Below are 18,132 nucleotides of genomic sequence, written 5' to 3'. Positions count from 1 at the left end.
TAGTATTTGTCCTTCTCTGACTTACTTAGCTTAGCATAATACTCTTTAGCTCCATCCATGTTGTTGCAAATGGCAAGATTTCATTCTTTTTGATGGCTGAGTAATATTTCTGTGTGTGTGTGTGTGTGTGTATACCACATCTTCTTTACCCATTTATCAGTTGACAGACACTTGGGCTCTTTCCATAATTTGGCTATTACTGATAATGCTGCTATAAACATCAGGGTGCATGTATCCTTCTGAATTAGTATTTTTGTATCCTTTGGGTAAATACCTAGTAGTGCAATTGCTGGATCATAGGGCACTTCTTTTTTTAACTTTCTGAGGAACCTCCATACTGTTCTCCAGAGTGGCTGCACCAGCTTGCATTCCCACCAACAGTGCAAGAGGGTTCCCCTTTCTCCGCATCCTCACCAACACCTGTTGTTTCCTGTGTTAATTTTAGTCTAAGTGAATTATCAAATACATTTTTAACCTAAAAGACAAACTACACTTGAAAAACTCTTGTATAACCTATTTCAGGTGGGTAGAATGGAGAGTACAAAGCAATGAGATGGTACCGGGTTTAACTAGAAGATGGTAAGGAATCAATGAGACTGAAAGAGAGGGATCATGAAGCCAAAGACAGACTAGAACGGTGGGCTGAAGGGAGACTGAAAGGCCTCAAGGGTCAAGCTAAAAGTATACCTTTCATTTTGTGAGCAATGGAAGCCATTCACTGACAGATCAAATTGATTAAATACTGATAACAAATAAGGGAATAGAAAAGACAAGCCGTTTAAGTGCAAAATATTAAACATAGTTTTGGATTTGTGGAGTTTCAGATTCAAATAAAAATGTAGTCTTATAATTTAGTGGTCCCAGAGCTCAGTAACTGTCATAACAAGAGAAGAAAGTTGGGAAGAAAAAAAAAAAAAAAAGTAGAGCAAGGGTGGGGCAAGTTCAACAATCAGCTGCAAAGAATCTCAGGCAGCTTTTGAACATTGCTACATCTCAGAATGCAGTAACATTCTGCAAAAACCAGCACATGTATCAAACACAATATTAACTTTGTTGGACAATCCTAGTATTATAAAGCTAAATACTTCCCAGATATAGTATCATTTCTCTAATCTGACTAAAGTTTAGATTCTTACTTCTAGCCATGTTCAAATCTACAGTGCTTAAATTCCAAAACCGTGGTATGCTTTTCCACGGTTGTGAACACCCAAGATTTTTCATTAACTCTCAACTCAAACACACTTACAAACTATCTCTTCTAGAAATAACATTAAGCCTTCCCCTCAGGAAACTCAATTAGTGTCCTCCATTACTTCACTCAACAAATATTACTACTAAGAACTTCCAGGGCGCCCCCCCCAACACACGTATAGCTTTAGGACATCACCTAAACCTTAATTTGAAGTAAGCAAAAAGCAATAGTTCACCTGGCACTAACACAGGTTTAAAGCAGTAACACAAAATGCAGTCCACAGATTTCTGCTGGTTATAACCTACAACCACGGTAGGTATAGAATGGAAAGTAAGGACTTAGAAAACTTTACAACAATCTGACAGTATTTTTGCACCTGTCGAAACTAGTAATAGCAAATGCAGGCTTACATTTTTGTGCCTTTTTTTTTTTTCACTTTTCTTTATCCTATTTTTATGATTTACAAAAACATTACATGAGAAATTGTTTAAAAGAAAATAAAAGGGGTGCCTGGCTGATTCAGTTGGTCTAGCATGTGACTTCATCTTGGGGCTGTAAGTTCGAGTCCCACATTGGGTGTAGAGATTACTTAAAAAAAAAAAAAGTCTTTAAAAACAAGTAAGTAAATAAACAACCCGCTTTCCACCAGAATATGGGAGACACTGGTTTAGATCACATACTCTGCAGAGAGCCAGACTACCCAGGTTAGAATCCCAGCCCTGCCATTCACAGTTGTATAATTTCAGCCAAGTTTAACAGAGCACCGAATAATGGATAATAATATCCAATTTTCAATAGCACTTCCTTATATATACCCTCTTCCTTGCTTCACTGTTTTTTCAGTTGAGTTAGAAAAGACCATTTGTGGCCTTAAGAGAAATGTAAATGCTATTATGGCAAAGATAGTTGCAATTATCTCTACAAGTTACTCACCCCCCAACATTTCAGTAAACTGAAGGCACTACATACATTAAATAAAAATATGAAATAATGAGAAGAGTAAGCAAATAAGAACAGAAAAGAATGGTGCTTTATGACTTTTCAAATGGTAACATCCACCCTCCTCACATTTCATCCAAACTATGAGTTTTTACTAGATAGGTAACATTTACCAAGCAGTTACTATCAAATAATATGCTACATATTTTTATGTACATTATTTCAATATTTATATAATCTCAATATATTCAATCTTCACAATGCTGTGAAACTCTCTGGGTCTTTAAATTTAAGGGCTGGAAGTTAACGTGGCCTAGCTGTATTCTACATTTGAATCCAGAACTATCACTATCAGGATTCACAGCTAGGGATAACATATGTCCTGGTTTTACCTGTTTTATTGTTCCAGTGTATCGGTAGAATCTTCATTCACTCCCAGAAGTGCCCAGAGTTGGATAATAAATTATATAACGTTATCGAGGTACTCTTTCCAGGTCGCATAACCCTACAGTATGTACTATGCCTTGTGCCACAGCCTCAGACTCAATACCTTCACTATCTTGCAAATGTAAGCCACTGCCAATAAACTAGAAAAAAAGGCCATGAATGGTACACCTCACTCCCAACACACACACAAAATCCCACTATGAAAAAAAGCAAGTAAATGCCAATGATCAATTATAGTGAGTTTATATTATGTAAGACAGCATACTAAATGCCTATATGGTCAAATACCTCAGAAATACAGGGAAGTATAAATAAAATCCTCTCTTTATGGATACAAATAACTGGAAAGAGAATTCTATCATTTCATACAAGTAAGATACGTAAACAGACCTCAAGATATATTACTCTTCCCTTTAGTCTCCAAACATTCAGTTCCCAGGTCTCTTTTTAGCAAACAATGCATTTCCCCCAGCACCCTCCATACGTAAATTAGTGTAATTAATTAACTAGTACATAAGAACAAGTAGTCTTACCACTTGCCTTGTAAGGAATAAAAAAACTGGTGTAAACACTGAAAATTACCACAAATAATTAAATCAATTGTTTTGATTGTTAAAGTAGTATCAGCTAATCTGGCATCACTCATCACAAAAGTGGGAGGCTGTGGATTTTGCAGGTCTTCTTCCTTGTCTGTAGTAAAGAATCAAAATAGTGACCTTCATGCTCTAAACTATAACACTGAAGTAGAAAAATAACATATGCAGATTTAGCAAAATACAACCCTTTTCTTAAAACACTGCTAAAATGGAGACATTTTTTTCATGTTTTTCATTCCTTTGCATAATAGTGACCATAATCAATGGTCACTAATCAATATACCCTGTATGTCAATTCTGATTCAAAAGACAGTACTTTTTAATATTCTTTTCAAATGATGTAAAATGGCATCTATACAACAAAAAAATACTGGAAGCTGAGGTACAGAAGGGAAGAGCTGTGATTTGTACAAATTGTGTCATATCTATAAGTACTGCAAAATTTAATAGCTGTTCGATCTATTTAAGGAACAATAACCTAATTACCTGACTAAAATTAATGACTAGCAACCACTACATTTTTCAGTGAACAGAGCTGATTAAGTTTGCTGCTCTATAGCTAAAAATGGTTATTTCTGGATAGACAGCAAGATAGACTTAACCACATTTTACTAATATTAAAAAAAAAAAATCCCTTCAGGCCACACTTGAATTTTTGACCTTATGGAATACAATTTTTAAAACTTGGATGCGTCTATCTTTAACTCTTTACTAAAAAGATCTGTAGGCATCTTGTTTCATTCGAAATCTGTCAACCAAATTACTCTCCACATCTTACATAGCTCAGAGGATCCCAAATTCAGAAAGGAAAATGTGATGATAGACGTAAGAAATGAAGATGTGTGATCTAGAATGATAACAAGGCTAATGATAAAATTTAAATATCAATACTACTTAAACCAAAGATTACCAAAATACTCGTATTTTATAACAACTAAGGAAATTTATAGAAGTTAAACATTATATACAAAATTAAAAAGTGCTCCAAATAACATTAAAGTGATGTTAGGACAAGCATTTTCACTGCACAAAATTACACTGGTTTCAGTAGCAAAGCAATTTCAATTATTCTTTAAAGCTTCATAATTAGAATTTGAAAGGCAAATATTTTGCCTACTGATTCTTTCTAAGTTTATTCCTTTTAAAATTATAACTAAAATTTAATGACACTGATTGAAATCTTTACAGTCCCAAACAAGTAAGCAGCTGCTTTTTTTTTTACAGCTGAATTTTCTAAATTCTACATGTTTTTTCAAAGTTCTACAATGTTAAAAGTTAAAGATTAAAATTGTGATATAAACTATAGTTTCTTTAAAAGTAATCTCCACACCCAATGTGGGGCTCAAACTCATGACTCCGAGATCAAGAATCGTATGCTCTACCAACTGAGCCAGCCAGGCACCCCAAAACAATAATTTTAATAAGAAAATTAGAGTTGTCCTTTCATATTTCAAATATTTAAATTATCTTCCGAAAGAAATCAACCTGTATTTCTTTAAAAAATTAGAAAACTAGGGACAGTCAGTTTCAAATGTCCCCAGGTTTATAGAGTAGATCATATCCCGCTTAAGTTAATGAAATACAAGCTTCCAAATATAAAAAGAGCTATGTTCTTTAACTCAGTAATTATACTTCTAAGAGATTTCTTTAAAAAAAAGTACCAGGACACTAACAGTTTTGTGTATTTTATGTTAGTAAATAAAAAGTACAGTCAACATATATCAAAAGATACAACCAAAAAATAAAATATATTATGGCATTCACAATATAGGCACTAAATGTGATGCTTAGAAAACTGTACAAACAGGGAGGACTTTACTTTTCTGGTGGAGGGGAGGCATTTTTTAAGAAGTCCTAAATAAACTATGGTACATCCACACAATGCAATACTGTTCTGCACAAAAAGAAATGAGCTATCAAACCGTGAAAAGACATGGAGGAATGATAAATGTATATCACCAAGTGAAAGAAGTCAATCTGAAAAAACCACATGCTGTACAATTCCAACTATATGACATTCTGGAAAAGGCAGTAAACATGGGGGTAGTAAAAAGATTAGTGGTTGCCGGGGTTAGAAAGGAGGGATAAATAAGCAGAAAAGAGAGGATTTTAGGCAGTGAAACTCCTTCTGTATGATCCTACAATGTGGTAAATACATGTCATCATTTATTTGTCCAAACCCAAAGACTGTACAACACCAAGAGTGAACCCTAATGTAAACTAGAGACTTGAGATGACGATGATGTGTCAGTGTAGGTTCATTTGGTATAACAAATGTTCCACTCTGGTATGGGATGTTGACAGTGCGGAGGTGAGGAGGGGCGCGGCGCACCTGTTCATACAGGAACAGGAAGTATACCAGAACCCTATCTTTCTCTCAATTTTGTAGTGAATCTAAAACTGCTCTAAAAAATACTCTTATAAAAGCAGAAGAGGGGGCGCCCGGGTGGCTCAGTCGTTGGGTGTCTGCCTTCGGCTCGGGTCATGGTCCCAGGGTCCTGGGATCGAGCCCCGCATCGGGCTCTCTGCTCTGCGGGAGGCCTGCTTCTCCCTCTCTCACTCCCCTTGCTTGTGTTCCCTCTCTCGCTGTGTCTCTCTCTGTCAAATAAATAACTAAAATCCGTAAAATAAATAAATAAATAAAATAATAAAAGCAAAAGAGACGTCTAGGTGGCGCAGTCGGTTAAGCCTCCAACTCTTGGTTTCAGCTCAGATCAGGATCTCAGGGTCCTGAGATGGAGCCCCACATCGGGCTCTGGGCTCAGTGTGGAGTCTGCTTGAGATTCCCTCTCTCCCTCTGCCCTTCCCGTTCATATGCCCACTCTTTCTCTCCCTCCCTCCCTCATATGTAAATAAATAAATGGAAAAGAGGTATGTATAAATGAATGAATGAATGAATGAATGAATGAATGAATGAATAAGAAAAGAGGTACAAAGAAGAGATGAGGTAAGAATAAAAGAGTCCACAAACAAGTAAACCAAAATATTACCAAGGAAAACCTAGTTGTTGGGATTATAGATGACTTTTATTTTCTTCACACAGATCTAAATGTTCCATATTTATTACAACAAAATTATACTGAAACCAAATATACACTTGAGTCTACCGGACTGAGCAGTCTGTTTCAGTGATCTGTCAGTCCCATTTACACCAATACCACATTTTTAAAAATTAACTGTTCAATATTTTTTTTCTCATTGTAGGGCAAGTTCTCCATTCCCCTTTTCTTCTTCAAAAATTTACTGCCAATTCTCATTTATTTATTCTTTCAAATAAACTTTACAATCATTTTATAAAACAGGAGCTTGCAAACTTTTTCTATAAGGGGTCAGAGAGTAAATATTTTAGGCTGGTGATCTTTGTCACTTATTATCTGCTTTATTTTACAACCCTTTGAAATACAAAACACATTCTTAGCTAGCAGGCCACACAAGAACAGACCTAAGGCCAGTTTGTGGACCTCAGCATATAGTTCCCCATCCCACTGCAAAGATTTTGGCATTTTGATCCAATACATACTGAATTAATTCAGGAAAAATTAACATCTTCCCAATATCAAATCTTTCCCCAAAGCAAATTATGACTTTGTTTACTAAAGCCCTTCATTGTATTCCTCAGCAGAATTGTAGAGCTTTCATTTATGAATCCTGCAAATTACTTACTAGGTTTGTAATTTCTGGGCACCTGAAGGCACTGGTACCTGGGTACAGGAAAGCAGCAAATTACTTGCTAGGTTTATTATTCCTGGCATTTTTTGCCTAGTTACAGAAAAACTGTAATACTGTATTCTATGATCAGAATAAAACAATGTTACTTTTTAAATATCATGCTAAGTGTTACTTCTTTACTTTTTTTGCTATTCAGTAATTCAGTAACTTTAAGCTCAAAGGAGAGCCGGGTTAAGCACTCAGAAGTGTCTAGCACATGATAGTACAGTACTCAAATGTTTGAATAAGTGAAAGATTTTAATTTTGTTCCTTCTCAAAATCCCACTAAAACGATAATAGAGATTTTTTTCTAAGTCCACAATTATGGGAACAGCAAAGAAAAAAAGAAAAGAGCTGGAACAGAGATGGACAAGTGGTCCCTAATCAATATACACAGATAGATCCTAAAAGTCTCAAAAACTGGCAGCACCTTTAGAACTGAGAGTGAAAGGAGGTAAATTAAAGAGAATATGGTGACAGCTATTGAAAAATAACTAGATCCCTCAATTTCCTCCCTCTACCTTCACAGGAATGCTGCCATGAGTTCAAAAATAAAAAAGAAAATAAGCAACTTGGAGGGAAGAGGCAGGGAAAAGAAAATGCCTTCAAAAATATGTAGCTCTCTATATATCCTCAAAAGGTTAAAATGTGGGGTGCCTGGGTGGCTCAGTTGTTAAGCGTCTGCCTTCGGCTCAGGTCATGATTCCAGGGTCTTGGGATTGAGCCGAGCCCCGCATCAGGCTCCCTGCTCCGCGGGAAGCCTGCTTCTCCCTCTCCCACTCCCCCTGCTTGTGTTCCCTCTCTTGCTGTGTCTCTCTCTGTCAAATAAATAAATAAAATCTTAAAAAAAAAAGGGTTAAAATGTTGCATCACAATTATAGGAAGTTATAAAGTGAACACAGAGAAGAGAAGTGTCCTGGAAATTAAAATTATGACAGAAAGGCTTGAAAATAAAATTTCCCAGAAAAGACAGAAAATGAAAACAAGATTTAAACTTAAAAAAAAAAAAAAAAAAATCAGAGACCCATGCTAGGAGATCCAGTATCTCAATAACTGTTTCAAAGAGGGGAAAATCACAAATAAATCTATAAAGTGATGAATAGGAGTTGCCACGTTAAAAAAATGCAATGAGTACCTAGCCCAGTGGAGCATGTCATTGTGAAATGGGGACAAAAAAATTTCTCGGTTGAAAAAGAACTGGTCACACAAAGAAAAGAAGAGAAAAGAAAAGAAAAAAGAAGTCATTAGACTATCTGACTGAACAGCCATAACAGAAGATGACCTGAAATAAGGACTTTAAAATTCCGAAGAAAAGAATTCTACACCCAGCCAAACTACAGATATGACATTGTTTAAGAGGCAAGGTCTCAAAAATCTTTAACTCTCATGTATCTTTTCTCAAAATATTACTGGAGATGTGATCTACTGAAATGAAACAAGAAACCAAGTAAGACAACAAGGGACACCAAGAAGTCAGATGAGAGGGAATCACGAGCACAGTCAAAGACAAGTGTGCACCAGATATAGAGAGCAACATCCAGATTGGACCAATGTGATTCTTCATCTGATGGCTATAATGATCAAGATTCTTATTATTCTACCCTCAAAAAAAACCAAAACACTGATTGCCATGGTTTGTCTGGCCCAGACTTTTATCTTTACTTAACTCAGCTTAACCCTGTGTTAACAAAGCTCCTTTTCTCTCCTTTGTGCCCTTCCTCCTCAAACAGCTACAAATTTCACACCAAATGAGTTCAGCTTTAACCCACACTTAAAACAACACACAAAGACACAAAGCATCTTACTACCACAAACCACTCTCCTAACTAAAAGTTCTTTGCCTGGCCCACACCATAACCTGCCAGATAACAACTGTGGAGTCCTATGTTTCCCAGAACATGTTCATGATCTTGCCCACTGGTTTCCCCAAGTGGGGCTTTAGTAGAGATTCGAGGAAGCTGAAGCCATCATAAAGACACGATGATGGCTTAGGTGATGAGTACAAAGGTCATCAATTTATTACTCTAAAACTTATGCACATGTGTATCTTTTATGTTTTTTACATATAAATTTTTCACAATTAGAAAGAGGTGTAGTTCTAAAAAAAATTATAGCCTGATAGCCAACTATAGTCACAAAGTGTTTTATCTAACCAGTAGTTTCTAAATTTTCAATTTACTGGCAAAACATTTACCTTTTAGCTATACTACCTCATGTATGGAATATTAGAAGGCTATTCACCATAAACTGAATTAGCAAATGGTTGGAATAACCCAAATGTATAGAAATACAATATAGAAATAACTATGTTAAAGACCAAACCGTGCAATACATACCAACAAAAAAAAGTGAAAGGTTTATGTGCTAATGTGCAATGCTCTAAAACACCTATTATTAAGTGAAAAACATAATGTGCCAGATTAATGTATACAGTTGACTTAACATTTTTTTAAAATGTTAGTCCTTGTTGCCTATATATATAAATCTCTATGGAAAGAAGTGACAATACTGGTTGTCTCTAGAAGTGATCTACCTGAATGGGATCAGCCTGAGATACAGACTTCACTACATAGTCTTTTGTACAAAATCTGATTTTCAAACAACATAAAGTACTGCCTACTCACAAATTTTTTTTAAACAGCACAAAAAAGGCTATAGGACAATTCTAATTATCCATACAAGAGCAAATAATTGCCTTTGAAATGCATGTTTACACCAGATAGGTCCAGATTCTACAGCTACACTGTCCAATTTGGTAGCCACTAGCAACATATGAAATTAAATTTCAATTAATTAAAATGACATTTAAATTAAATGAAGTTTAAAATTCACTTCCTTGGTTCAATCAGTCACAATTCAAGTGCTCAAAAGCCATGTGGGGCTAGTGGCTACTGTATTGAAAGCACAAATGTAGAACATTTCCACCATCACAGAAAGTTCTCTTGTACAGCCCTTATCTAAAAGAATCCTCAAACTGGTTAACAGTATGGATGCATTGGAAAAGGGAACTAGATGGCTGCAAAAGATAGATAGGAAATAGGTTTTTCACAATAAAAAGACAGGACTGGGGCGCCTATGTGGCTTAGTCAGTTGAGCATCCAACTCCTGGTTTCTTGGTTTCAGCTCAGGTCGTGATCTCATGGTCATGGCACTCAGCAGGTAGTCTGCTTTGAGATTCTCTCTCCCTCTGCCCCTCTTGCTCATGGGCTCGCTAGCATGCACTCTCTCTCCCCACAAAATAAATAGATAAATCTTAAAAAAAAAAAAAAAAGACAGGACTGAGCCTGTGCCAGGCAGCATCCTTAAGGCAGCATCCTTAATGCTGCATGTTAACTCAGTTAATCCTTACTATACTTCAATGTAATTAGCTTCTTTTGTAATCCTAAGTATTTTACTTAATGCATTTAAAAACATTATTCTGACAATGGGGCCATAGACTTCACTGCTAAAGGGATCTATTTGAATTTTGGACCATGAGCATGTATTACTAATTCAAGAAAAAAGTTATTAAAAAAAAATAAATAAAAGCTAAATGGTAATTATTTATAAACCAAAATCCAAAAGAGATTTTACAATCCTGAACATTATTAAAAAATACAGCGTACAAGTTCAAATGAATGAATAAAAAAAAAAGAGAAAAACCTGTATTGCTCCATGCCACAGCCCATAAGTCATTTGGTATATCTTTTCAAAGACAGGCATTTTTTTTAAATGTTTATTTGAGAGAGAGAGGGTGTGCGCATGCGTGGGGGAAGGGGCAGAGGGAGCGAGAGCAGCAGACCTCCCACTGAGCATGGAGCCTGACCCTGGGCTCAAGCCAGGACCCTGAGATCACGACCTGAGCCAAAATCAAAAGTCTGCTGCTTAACCAACTGAGCCACCCAGGTGCCCCTTCAAAGACAGGGCTTTATATTTAATTTATTTGTGCATAATGATGATCTATCCAGCAATTTTTATGCTTAAGGTAGGAGTTTTACTGAAGATAAGGAGTTAAGGCTTTTTAGTCTTGAATTTCAGTTTCTTTTTTTGAACAGAATAGTAACACAGCTTGCGGCCAAGGCCTGGGTTTGAGTTCTAAGCTTGGCAGGAAAAAAAAATTACTTGAAATATGAATTTCCCACCTATTATTTATCTCAAAATATTAAGAGAATTAGGGAAAACTACAAGAAAAATATGTGTTTCATCTTTCCATTAAAATATTACATTTTCTTTCCTTAGTTAATACTTGGAAGTTATCAGACTTTGTAACTGCATAAGCTGTTGCCCTAAGAGGACTATGTAAAACCCCATAAAAATTCTTCATAAGAACACTAACATAGGACGCCTGGGTGGCTCAGTCAGTTAAGTGTCCGACCCTTGATTGCAGCTCAGGTCAAGATCTCAGGGTCCTGGGATCAATCCCACATCAGGTCCCATGCTTAGCACAGAGTCTGCTTAGCAGAGATTCTCTCTCCCTCGCCCTCTGCCCCTGCCCCAACTTGCGCTATCTCCCTCTAAATAAATAAAATCTTAAAAAAATATCCACACTGACATTAGTTCACATAAATATAAAAATCTTATTAACTGTCACTATAATAAGCAGAGCACATTTTTTTTTTTAAAGATTTTATTTATTTATTTGACAGAGAGAGACACAGCGAGAGAGGGAACACAAGCAGGGGGAATGGGAGAGGGAGAAGCAGGCTTCCCGCGGAGCAGAGAGCCCCATGTGGGGCTCAATCCCAGGACTCCGGGATCATGACCTGAGCCGAAGGCAGACGCTTAACGACTGAGCCACCCAGGCGCCCCACAGATTATAATTTCTGTACAGCATTTTTTAGTAACAAGTTTAGAACATATATCTAAAAACATGCAAATATATGTTTTAGCTCTAACAACTACTGCAAAGCCTTGAGTTTCAGAGAAATGGTCTTACTACTATCTTCCTCAAACAATTGAGCTTTTAAGACTAGCAACATTAGGGGTGCCTGGGTGCCTCAGCTGGTTAAGCGACTGACTCCTGATTTAGTCTCAGGTCGTGATCTCATGAGATCAAGCCCGGTCTGGCTCCGTGCTCAGTGGGGAGTCGGCTTGAGATTCCCTCTCCCTCTCCTCCCACCCATCCCCCACATGCACTCATGCGCCCGAAAAAAAAGAAAAATAAGACTAGCAATATTATACTGAAACTTTTTCAAAACAACTGCTAAACTCTTAGACCTTTCACCAAAATTACTAACAGTACAAAGGTAGTTATGAATAAATTCCATAATCACAAATTTTTAAAAACTTACTGCACTGTTTTTACTAGGAAAATATTTTAATTCGCAAATCATTTGATTTGACAAGGTCCAAAAATCAAATGAGAAGGGGGAGAAGGGAAGTGACCATTTGCTTTCTTCAGAAATCTATCCAAAATGTTCTGGACCAGTTTCTAAAATATAACCTTATGTGTAACAACGCGTTTAGTCCTTGAATTTAGACACCACAGTGCTATTTTCTTACTGTACTTTGGTTATCAGTTATCAAACACTGTAGTAGAAAAGAGCCTAAAATGTCCACACATTTTCTTTTAGAGCTGCAGTAAAATACCTAGTAAGTTTATCAAATTAATCTCCCCAAATCCCATAAGGAAAACACATTACATGGCTATTGGAAAGACGGTGTCATGGTTAAGAACACATCCTCTGGAATTTGGCTGCTTTAGTTTGAACTCCACCCCACCATTTACTAGCTGTGTGATCTTGAGCACGTTAGTCACACGGTTACTTAATCTCTTTGTGCCTTGGTTTCCTCATCTGAATGAAGGATAATAGTATCTACCTCATAGGGCCGCTGTAGGATTAAATAAATTAATATATGTAAAGTACTTAATGTAGTGCCTGACATACATACATGCTATATGTTAATTAGTAAGAAAGATCTGCCTACATTAAAAATCACTGTTACAAATAGGTTGTGATTAAAGGTCATTTGTTTTAAAGATTTATTTATTTGACAGAGAAACAGAGCCAGAGAGCACAGCGGGGGGGGGGGGGGGGGGGGAGGAGGATGGCAAAGGGAGGAGGAGGAGCAGGCAGGGGGCCCCAGGCAGGGCTCGATCCCAGGACCCCAGGACCATGACCTGAGCCGAAGCAGACGCTTAACCACCTGAGCCACCCAGGCGCCCCTTAAAGGTCATTTTTAGGGCAGCTGCTTAGAACTCTAAATCCATATCCCTGGAAATTCAATGCTGGTTAGATTTGTCCTAATGCCACTGAAACTTACTGAACAATGTGACAACATTACAGCTTCCCATTGTTTCTGTGGAATAATGTATCAAAAGTTCCAACTGGAGGGAAAAAAACACTTACTTTCTGACCACATATCTGAAAGTCAAAAGTGATCCTTTCTTTTTTCTCCAGACACAAACAGGAACTTTTGAAGGAACACTAGTGATTTTTATGATAGGGATAGGAGTGGGAAGAGTATCTGAGGATTGTAGAGCATAAGCTTTGCATTTCTTGCCAACGACTAAGGATTGATAATCAAAAAGCAGCTATGTGAATTTCTTATCAAAGAGAGAAAAAGATGAGTATACATGAGTATGCATGAATACACCTGCATGCAACACACTCATGGACTATTAACTTGGTATACCTAGTTTTTCATAACGGACAAACTGTCATCTCTGAATACTGAATTTGAAAATCAAAATCACTGTAAGATATCTTATTCCCATTTTCTCAGCTAGACTTAGAAATTTCAGCCAGGGTGACACAGATATTAAAATTAGACTATACCCCATGCTCTTTCCCACTTCTCTAATAAGTCTCTATAACATAGATGAAAAAACTCATAGGTACCAGAAGAGCAAGAAAATTTCCAGCAGTAGCAGAGAAGGAAAAGTAATTACCATTGCTAAAATAACCATTTCACAAGTTCCTTGTTACAACCAGGTACTCTACATTTTTAACCTGATATAAATTAAACAACGTATTTTAAGTATTGCCTAGAATTTGCTGTCCAAATTGGATTAAGCTTACCTAATTCATTTACTACTATATTCTCTGCAACTTCAGTGTATAAACTAGGACTGCTTTCTAAATTGGATTTCTGAGGGGCGCCTGGGTGGCTCAGTCGTTAAGCGTCTGCCTTCGGCTCAGGTCATGATCCCAGGGTCCTGGGATCGAGCCCCGCATCGGGCTCCCTGCTCGGCGGGAAGCCTGCTTCTCCCTCTCTCACTTCCCCTGCTTGTGTTCCCTCTCTTGCTATGTCTCTGTCTAATAAATAAATAAAATCTTAAAATAAATAAATAAATTGGATTTCTGAGTTAAATGATTATGCACAGTATTAATTCAGAGTATGAAATGAAATGAAACTTGAAAATATAAACACCAGAACCAAATTTATTTGGTTTATCAATGAACTCTGATACATGTACTGGGTTCTTTCATTAAGGCAAAAACATAATATTAATTTGCAAGGTGTGCTTGTCAATCAACAGTCTTTGATTAAACAAAAACCTGAATTATATACAACATATTTGTCCATATATACGTAAGCCTTATTCACTTTTAATAAGCTCTTTGCAGTACAAAACATGTTTCTAAAGGGTAAAAATGGAAACACCGACTGTCCAAGTTGATTCCAGTAAGCAATTAATGTAGCTTTAAAAATCCAAGAAATACAGGGCACCTGGGTGGCTCAGTTGGTTAAGCGACTGCCTTCGGCTCAGGTCATGATCCCAGGGTCCTGGGATCGAGTCCCGCATCGGGCTCCCTGCTCTGCGGGGAGCCTGCTTCTCCCTCTCCCACTCCCCCTACTTGTGTCCCCTCTCTCGCTGTGTCTCTCTCTGTCAAATAAATAAATAAAATCTTTAAAAAAAAAAAATCCAAGAAATACAATGTAAAAACAAATAAAACTGTATACCTTCAGTTTAAACAAACAAAAAACCTCTTACCTTAAAAAGAACTACAAGTCAAAAACAGCCCAATAATGAAGAATGCAGAATGAAGATAAAGTTACAAAGAAATGTTTTGCCACTGGAAGCAAGGTGGCCTGGGGAAACTGCCTCCCCATCTTCACTACTAATATTAAGTCTAATTTTGATCTAGCCACAAAGGATAATTTTGACCTAGCCACAGTTCAAATGCCAAGAGAATAACAGAAAAGCACTGTTTATCCCAATGGTCAAAATTTGCCATATTACCTATAAAGAGGTAAAATGCTTCCTTTAATTTTCCCTATCAAGCTTCTCAACAAATTTAGTATTTGTAAGCCACATCTTAATGTAACTGATCTCTTACACACACTTGAAAAAAATCAAATATCGAACTGAAAATGACTGATATTTTATGTAATTTCCATAGATAAAAATTCCCCAAATACCTATGAAAGGTGGGACAATCAGGAAAAGCCATGATTCTTTAAGTGCTTATGATTATGCCCTACAGAAGAGCAATAAGGAAACTCACAAGCTAGCTGAAATAGCAATGAACAGATACAATGGTTTCTGTAGGCTTCAGTAGGAATATCTCAACTACAATCAATACTAATCAGCTGCTGTTTAAAAAATTAAAAAAAAAAAAAAACCACCTCCCAGTATTTAAAATAGTCAAAGAATTCTAAAAGACTAACCTGTGAAAAGGGTGCATTGAAAGTGCAAAAAATTTGCCATTCTCACTAGAAATGAACACGTCAATGTATTTTACATACATCCTCAAAACTACTACTGGCCTTCCACTTTCACACACTTTTAGGTTCCCTACTACCCAAATTTAAATGCTGTATCCAACTTTCCCTGGGTCAGCACTAGAATGAATACTATACTGTATCACCCACCACATCACTGGGAATTAAGCTCCTTAAGAGTTTATGTTGAACAAGGTACAGAATCACATTTTGTATAACTTTGTATCCTAAAGAACATTTGATATAACCTCCTAAACATAACAGAGGCTATAAATATTTACTGACTCAAAATAGTCCAACACTTTGTAGTTCTGTTCTGTGCGGTTGAAAGAAAATTGCATAGCTTTACAAAATCCAAAGGACCTAAATGTTACTGAAACTTCACAGAATACATCATTATTTCGCAGCTTAGAGGTTTTAGCCTTGCCCCTATTACCCGCTGTAATGCTTTTTAATGATACTGGTACAGTAGGGAGGAGAGCAGATCCAGTAAAAAGTTGACATGGGAACTTGTTAAAAGGGAGTATTTTCATATTCATCCTTTACCCTTTTATTTATGTAACATTAATGTTCTAAAGTCAGTTAACTGTATCAGCAAATTAAGAGACAGTTTTGCTGAACATAAATGAAAACTGACACCAATAAAAAACAAGTAACCAAAGAGAAGAGCTGCCTTAAATTCCGGCAACAAGGTAGGATAGTTCACACCAATGTAATGAAAAATAAGTCTTTTTGTAGTCTATAAACCGTCCATAACTAATTTTTGAGCTAGCTATAAAGGTCTCTAAAAAGTTAAAACAAATCGGTTAAGTCATAATCAAAATCACAAACTATCATTAAAGATACACAAAAATATCTCGCAACCAAGGTCTAGAATTGGTTCCCAGGTCTTCAGTTGTTAAAATACTCCATTATGCCTCTAAAACAATTTCACTTAGATGAGACATTCCTAAAACAGCAACACAGGCCTGTAAGTTTCAGTGAGCCAGTGCCGGCAAAACCAAACTATGACAAAGATATCCTCTCCTTTGGGCGGTAACTACCAAATTACTGTTCTGGGATCGGCTTGCTTCAACTAAGTTTAAGATGGTGCCTAAACTGAAAAGAAAGAGGCAGAACGCGTAAAGGAAAAATAAATAGAAAACTAATTTTAAAAGTTAAGTTCCTATTTCCAGTAAACTGTGTCTTAGAAATCTTTCAGACGATAAACGCGCCGAAGAGCAGATGGATCAAGACCCATCCGCATTCTCTTGAGACGTGCGCACTGCGCGGAAAAGGATGAATGAATGGAAGACAGGCGCGTGTGAAATGCAGCAGGTCCGGCCGGCAACCAGACCAGCAGCAGCGATCAGTAGGCCTCGCTCCTCCCCCTTCCCTCCTCCATGACAGCCCAATATCAAGCATGGAGGGGAGAGGACAATGTGATCCCCCTTTCTCACCACCACCACCCTTCATCCTACTCTGAGAGCTCTACCGCGCAACACGAGGTTCTCCTCCCCACCCCAAACCTTTCTCGCCTCCCCTGCCGCCAACCCCGGCAACTCTCGGGCGCGCTGGAGAAACATGCGCTTGCCCCTCTCGGCTCCCCTCGGCGAGGTCGAAGCTTCTCGCGTACCGCGGCACCACTCTCGCCCAACCCACCCTCCGGCAACGCGCGCCCACCGGCTCCCTGGCCCACCGGTCTAAAGAAGACCCGCGCGCGCCTCGCACACGAACCCCTAGGCTGGAGCTCGGGAGGGAAGCAGGGACGGAAAAGCTACCCCGGGGCTCCCTCCTCCAACTCGTTCCAGGCCGGCTCGCCGCCCACCCTCCCTGCGGATCCCGGCGCCCCCTCGGAGCCAGTCCTGCGCCCTTCTATCCCGAAGACACAAACCCCACACACCAAGCCCGGGGCCCCGATCACCCTCCACCCTAGCAGACCACCTCGCGGATACGCAGGAGGCGCCGTGCCGCCCCTCCCCCACCCCCTTCCCCCAGCTCTCGGGCCCCCACCAGAACGTGTGCGCTACACGCCGCCGCGGCCAGCCTCCGGGGCGCCCCCAGTTGCCCGCGGAGAGGTCAGGCCCAAGAAGAGGGGGAGGGGGCAGCAAGGAAGGGGTAGCGTGCGCGCCGGGAACGCCGTCCCGCGGGGTCCTCCAGTCCGAAGGGAGACGGAGCGCGGGGACCGATGGGGGTGGGGGCCAAAGGCAATACTCACCGGTTCCACAGTCGCCATCTTAGATCGATCTGATCGCACAACCGCTCCTGAAGGGGGGGTGAGAGGAAAAAAAAGAGATTCAAACCGGATTGGCCGGCTACTGTCCACGTGACGGACGTGTCCGTTTGGCCCCGGCGGCGCCTGCGCAAGACTGCGGCTGCGTGGGTAACAAGAGGCTTCTGGGAAGTGGAGTCTCTCTCTCGCTCAGTGTCTCTCTCCCTCTCTCTTTTTTTAAGGGCAAAGAAGTTAAAAAAAAAAAAAAAAAAAAAAGACTGGTCGCGTGGTTGGTGGGTAGGGTGCGCAGTTCTCGGCGGCGGACCCTAGCGTGCCGGACGGTGGTTTTCAGTCCCGTGCTCTTCCGCCTGGTTAGCTGCTGTTGCGTTTACTGCCAGGCATGCCTGCTG

General features: G+C 38.7%; 1 protein-coding gene across 1 annotated transcript in view; it reads right to left on the bottom strand.

Moving 5' to 3' along the window:
- EIF4E (eukaryotic translation initiation factor 4E) overlaps window positions 1–17,819 on the bottom strand; it is a 43,280-nt gene extending 25,461 nt beyond the window's left edge. Inside the window, exon 1 of the mRNA XM_035004463.1 lies at window positions 17,729–17,819. Within this exon, the coding sequence (XP_034860354.1) occupies window positions 17,729–17,746 (18 nt within the window). The 5' untranslated portion in view covers window positions 17,747–17,819. The remainder of the gene's footprint in view (window positions 1–17,728) is intronic.
- Between the last annotated feature and the right edge of the window lie 313 nt (window positions 17,820–18,132).

Source organism: Mirounga leonina, unplaced genomic scaffold (genome assembly GCF_011800145.1).
Source record: "Mirounga leonina isolate KUSES-001 unplaced genomic scaffold, KU_Mleo_1.0 Mir_129, whole genome shotgun sequence".
Classification (NCBI taxonomy): Eukaryota; Metazoa; Chordata; class Mammalia; order Carnivora; family Phocidae; genus Mirounga; species Mirounga leonina.
The sequence above is the reverse complement of the archived record's forward strand: the minus strand, read 5'-3'. Positions and strand labels throughout refer to the sequence as shown.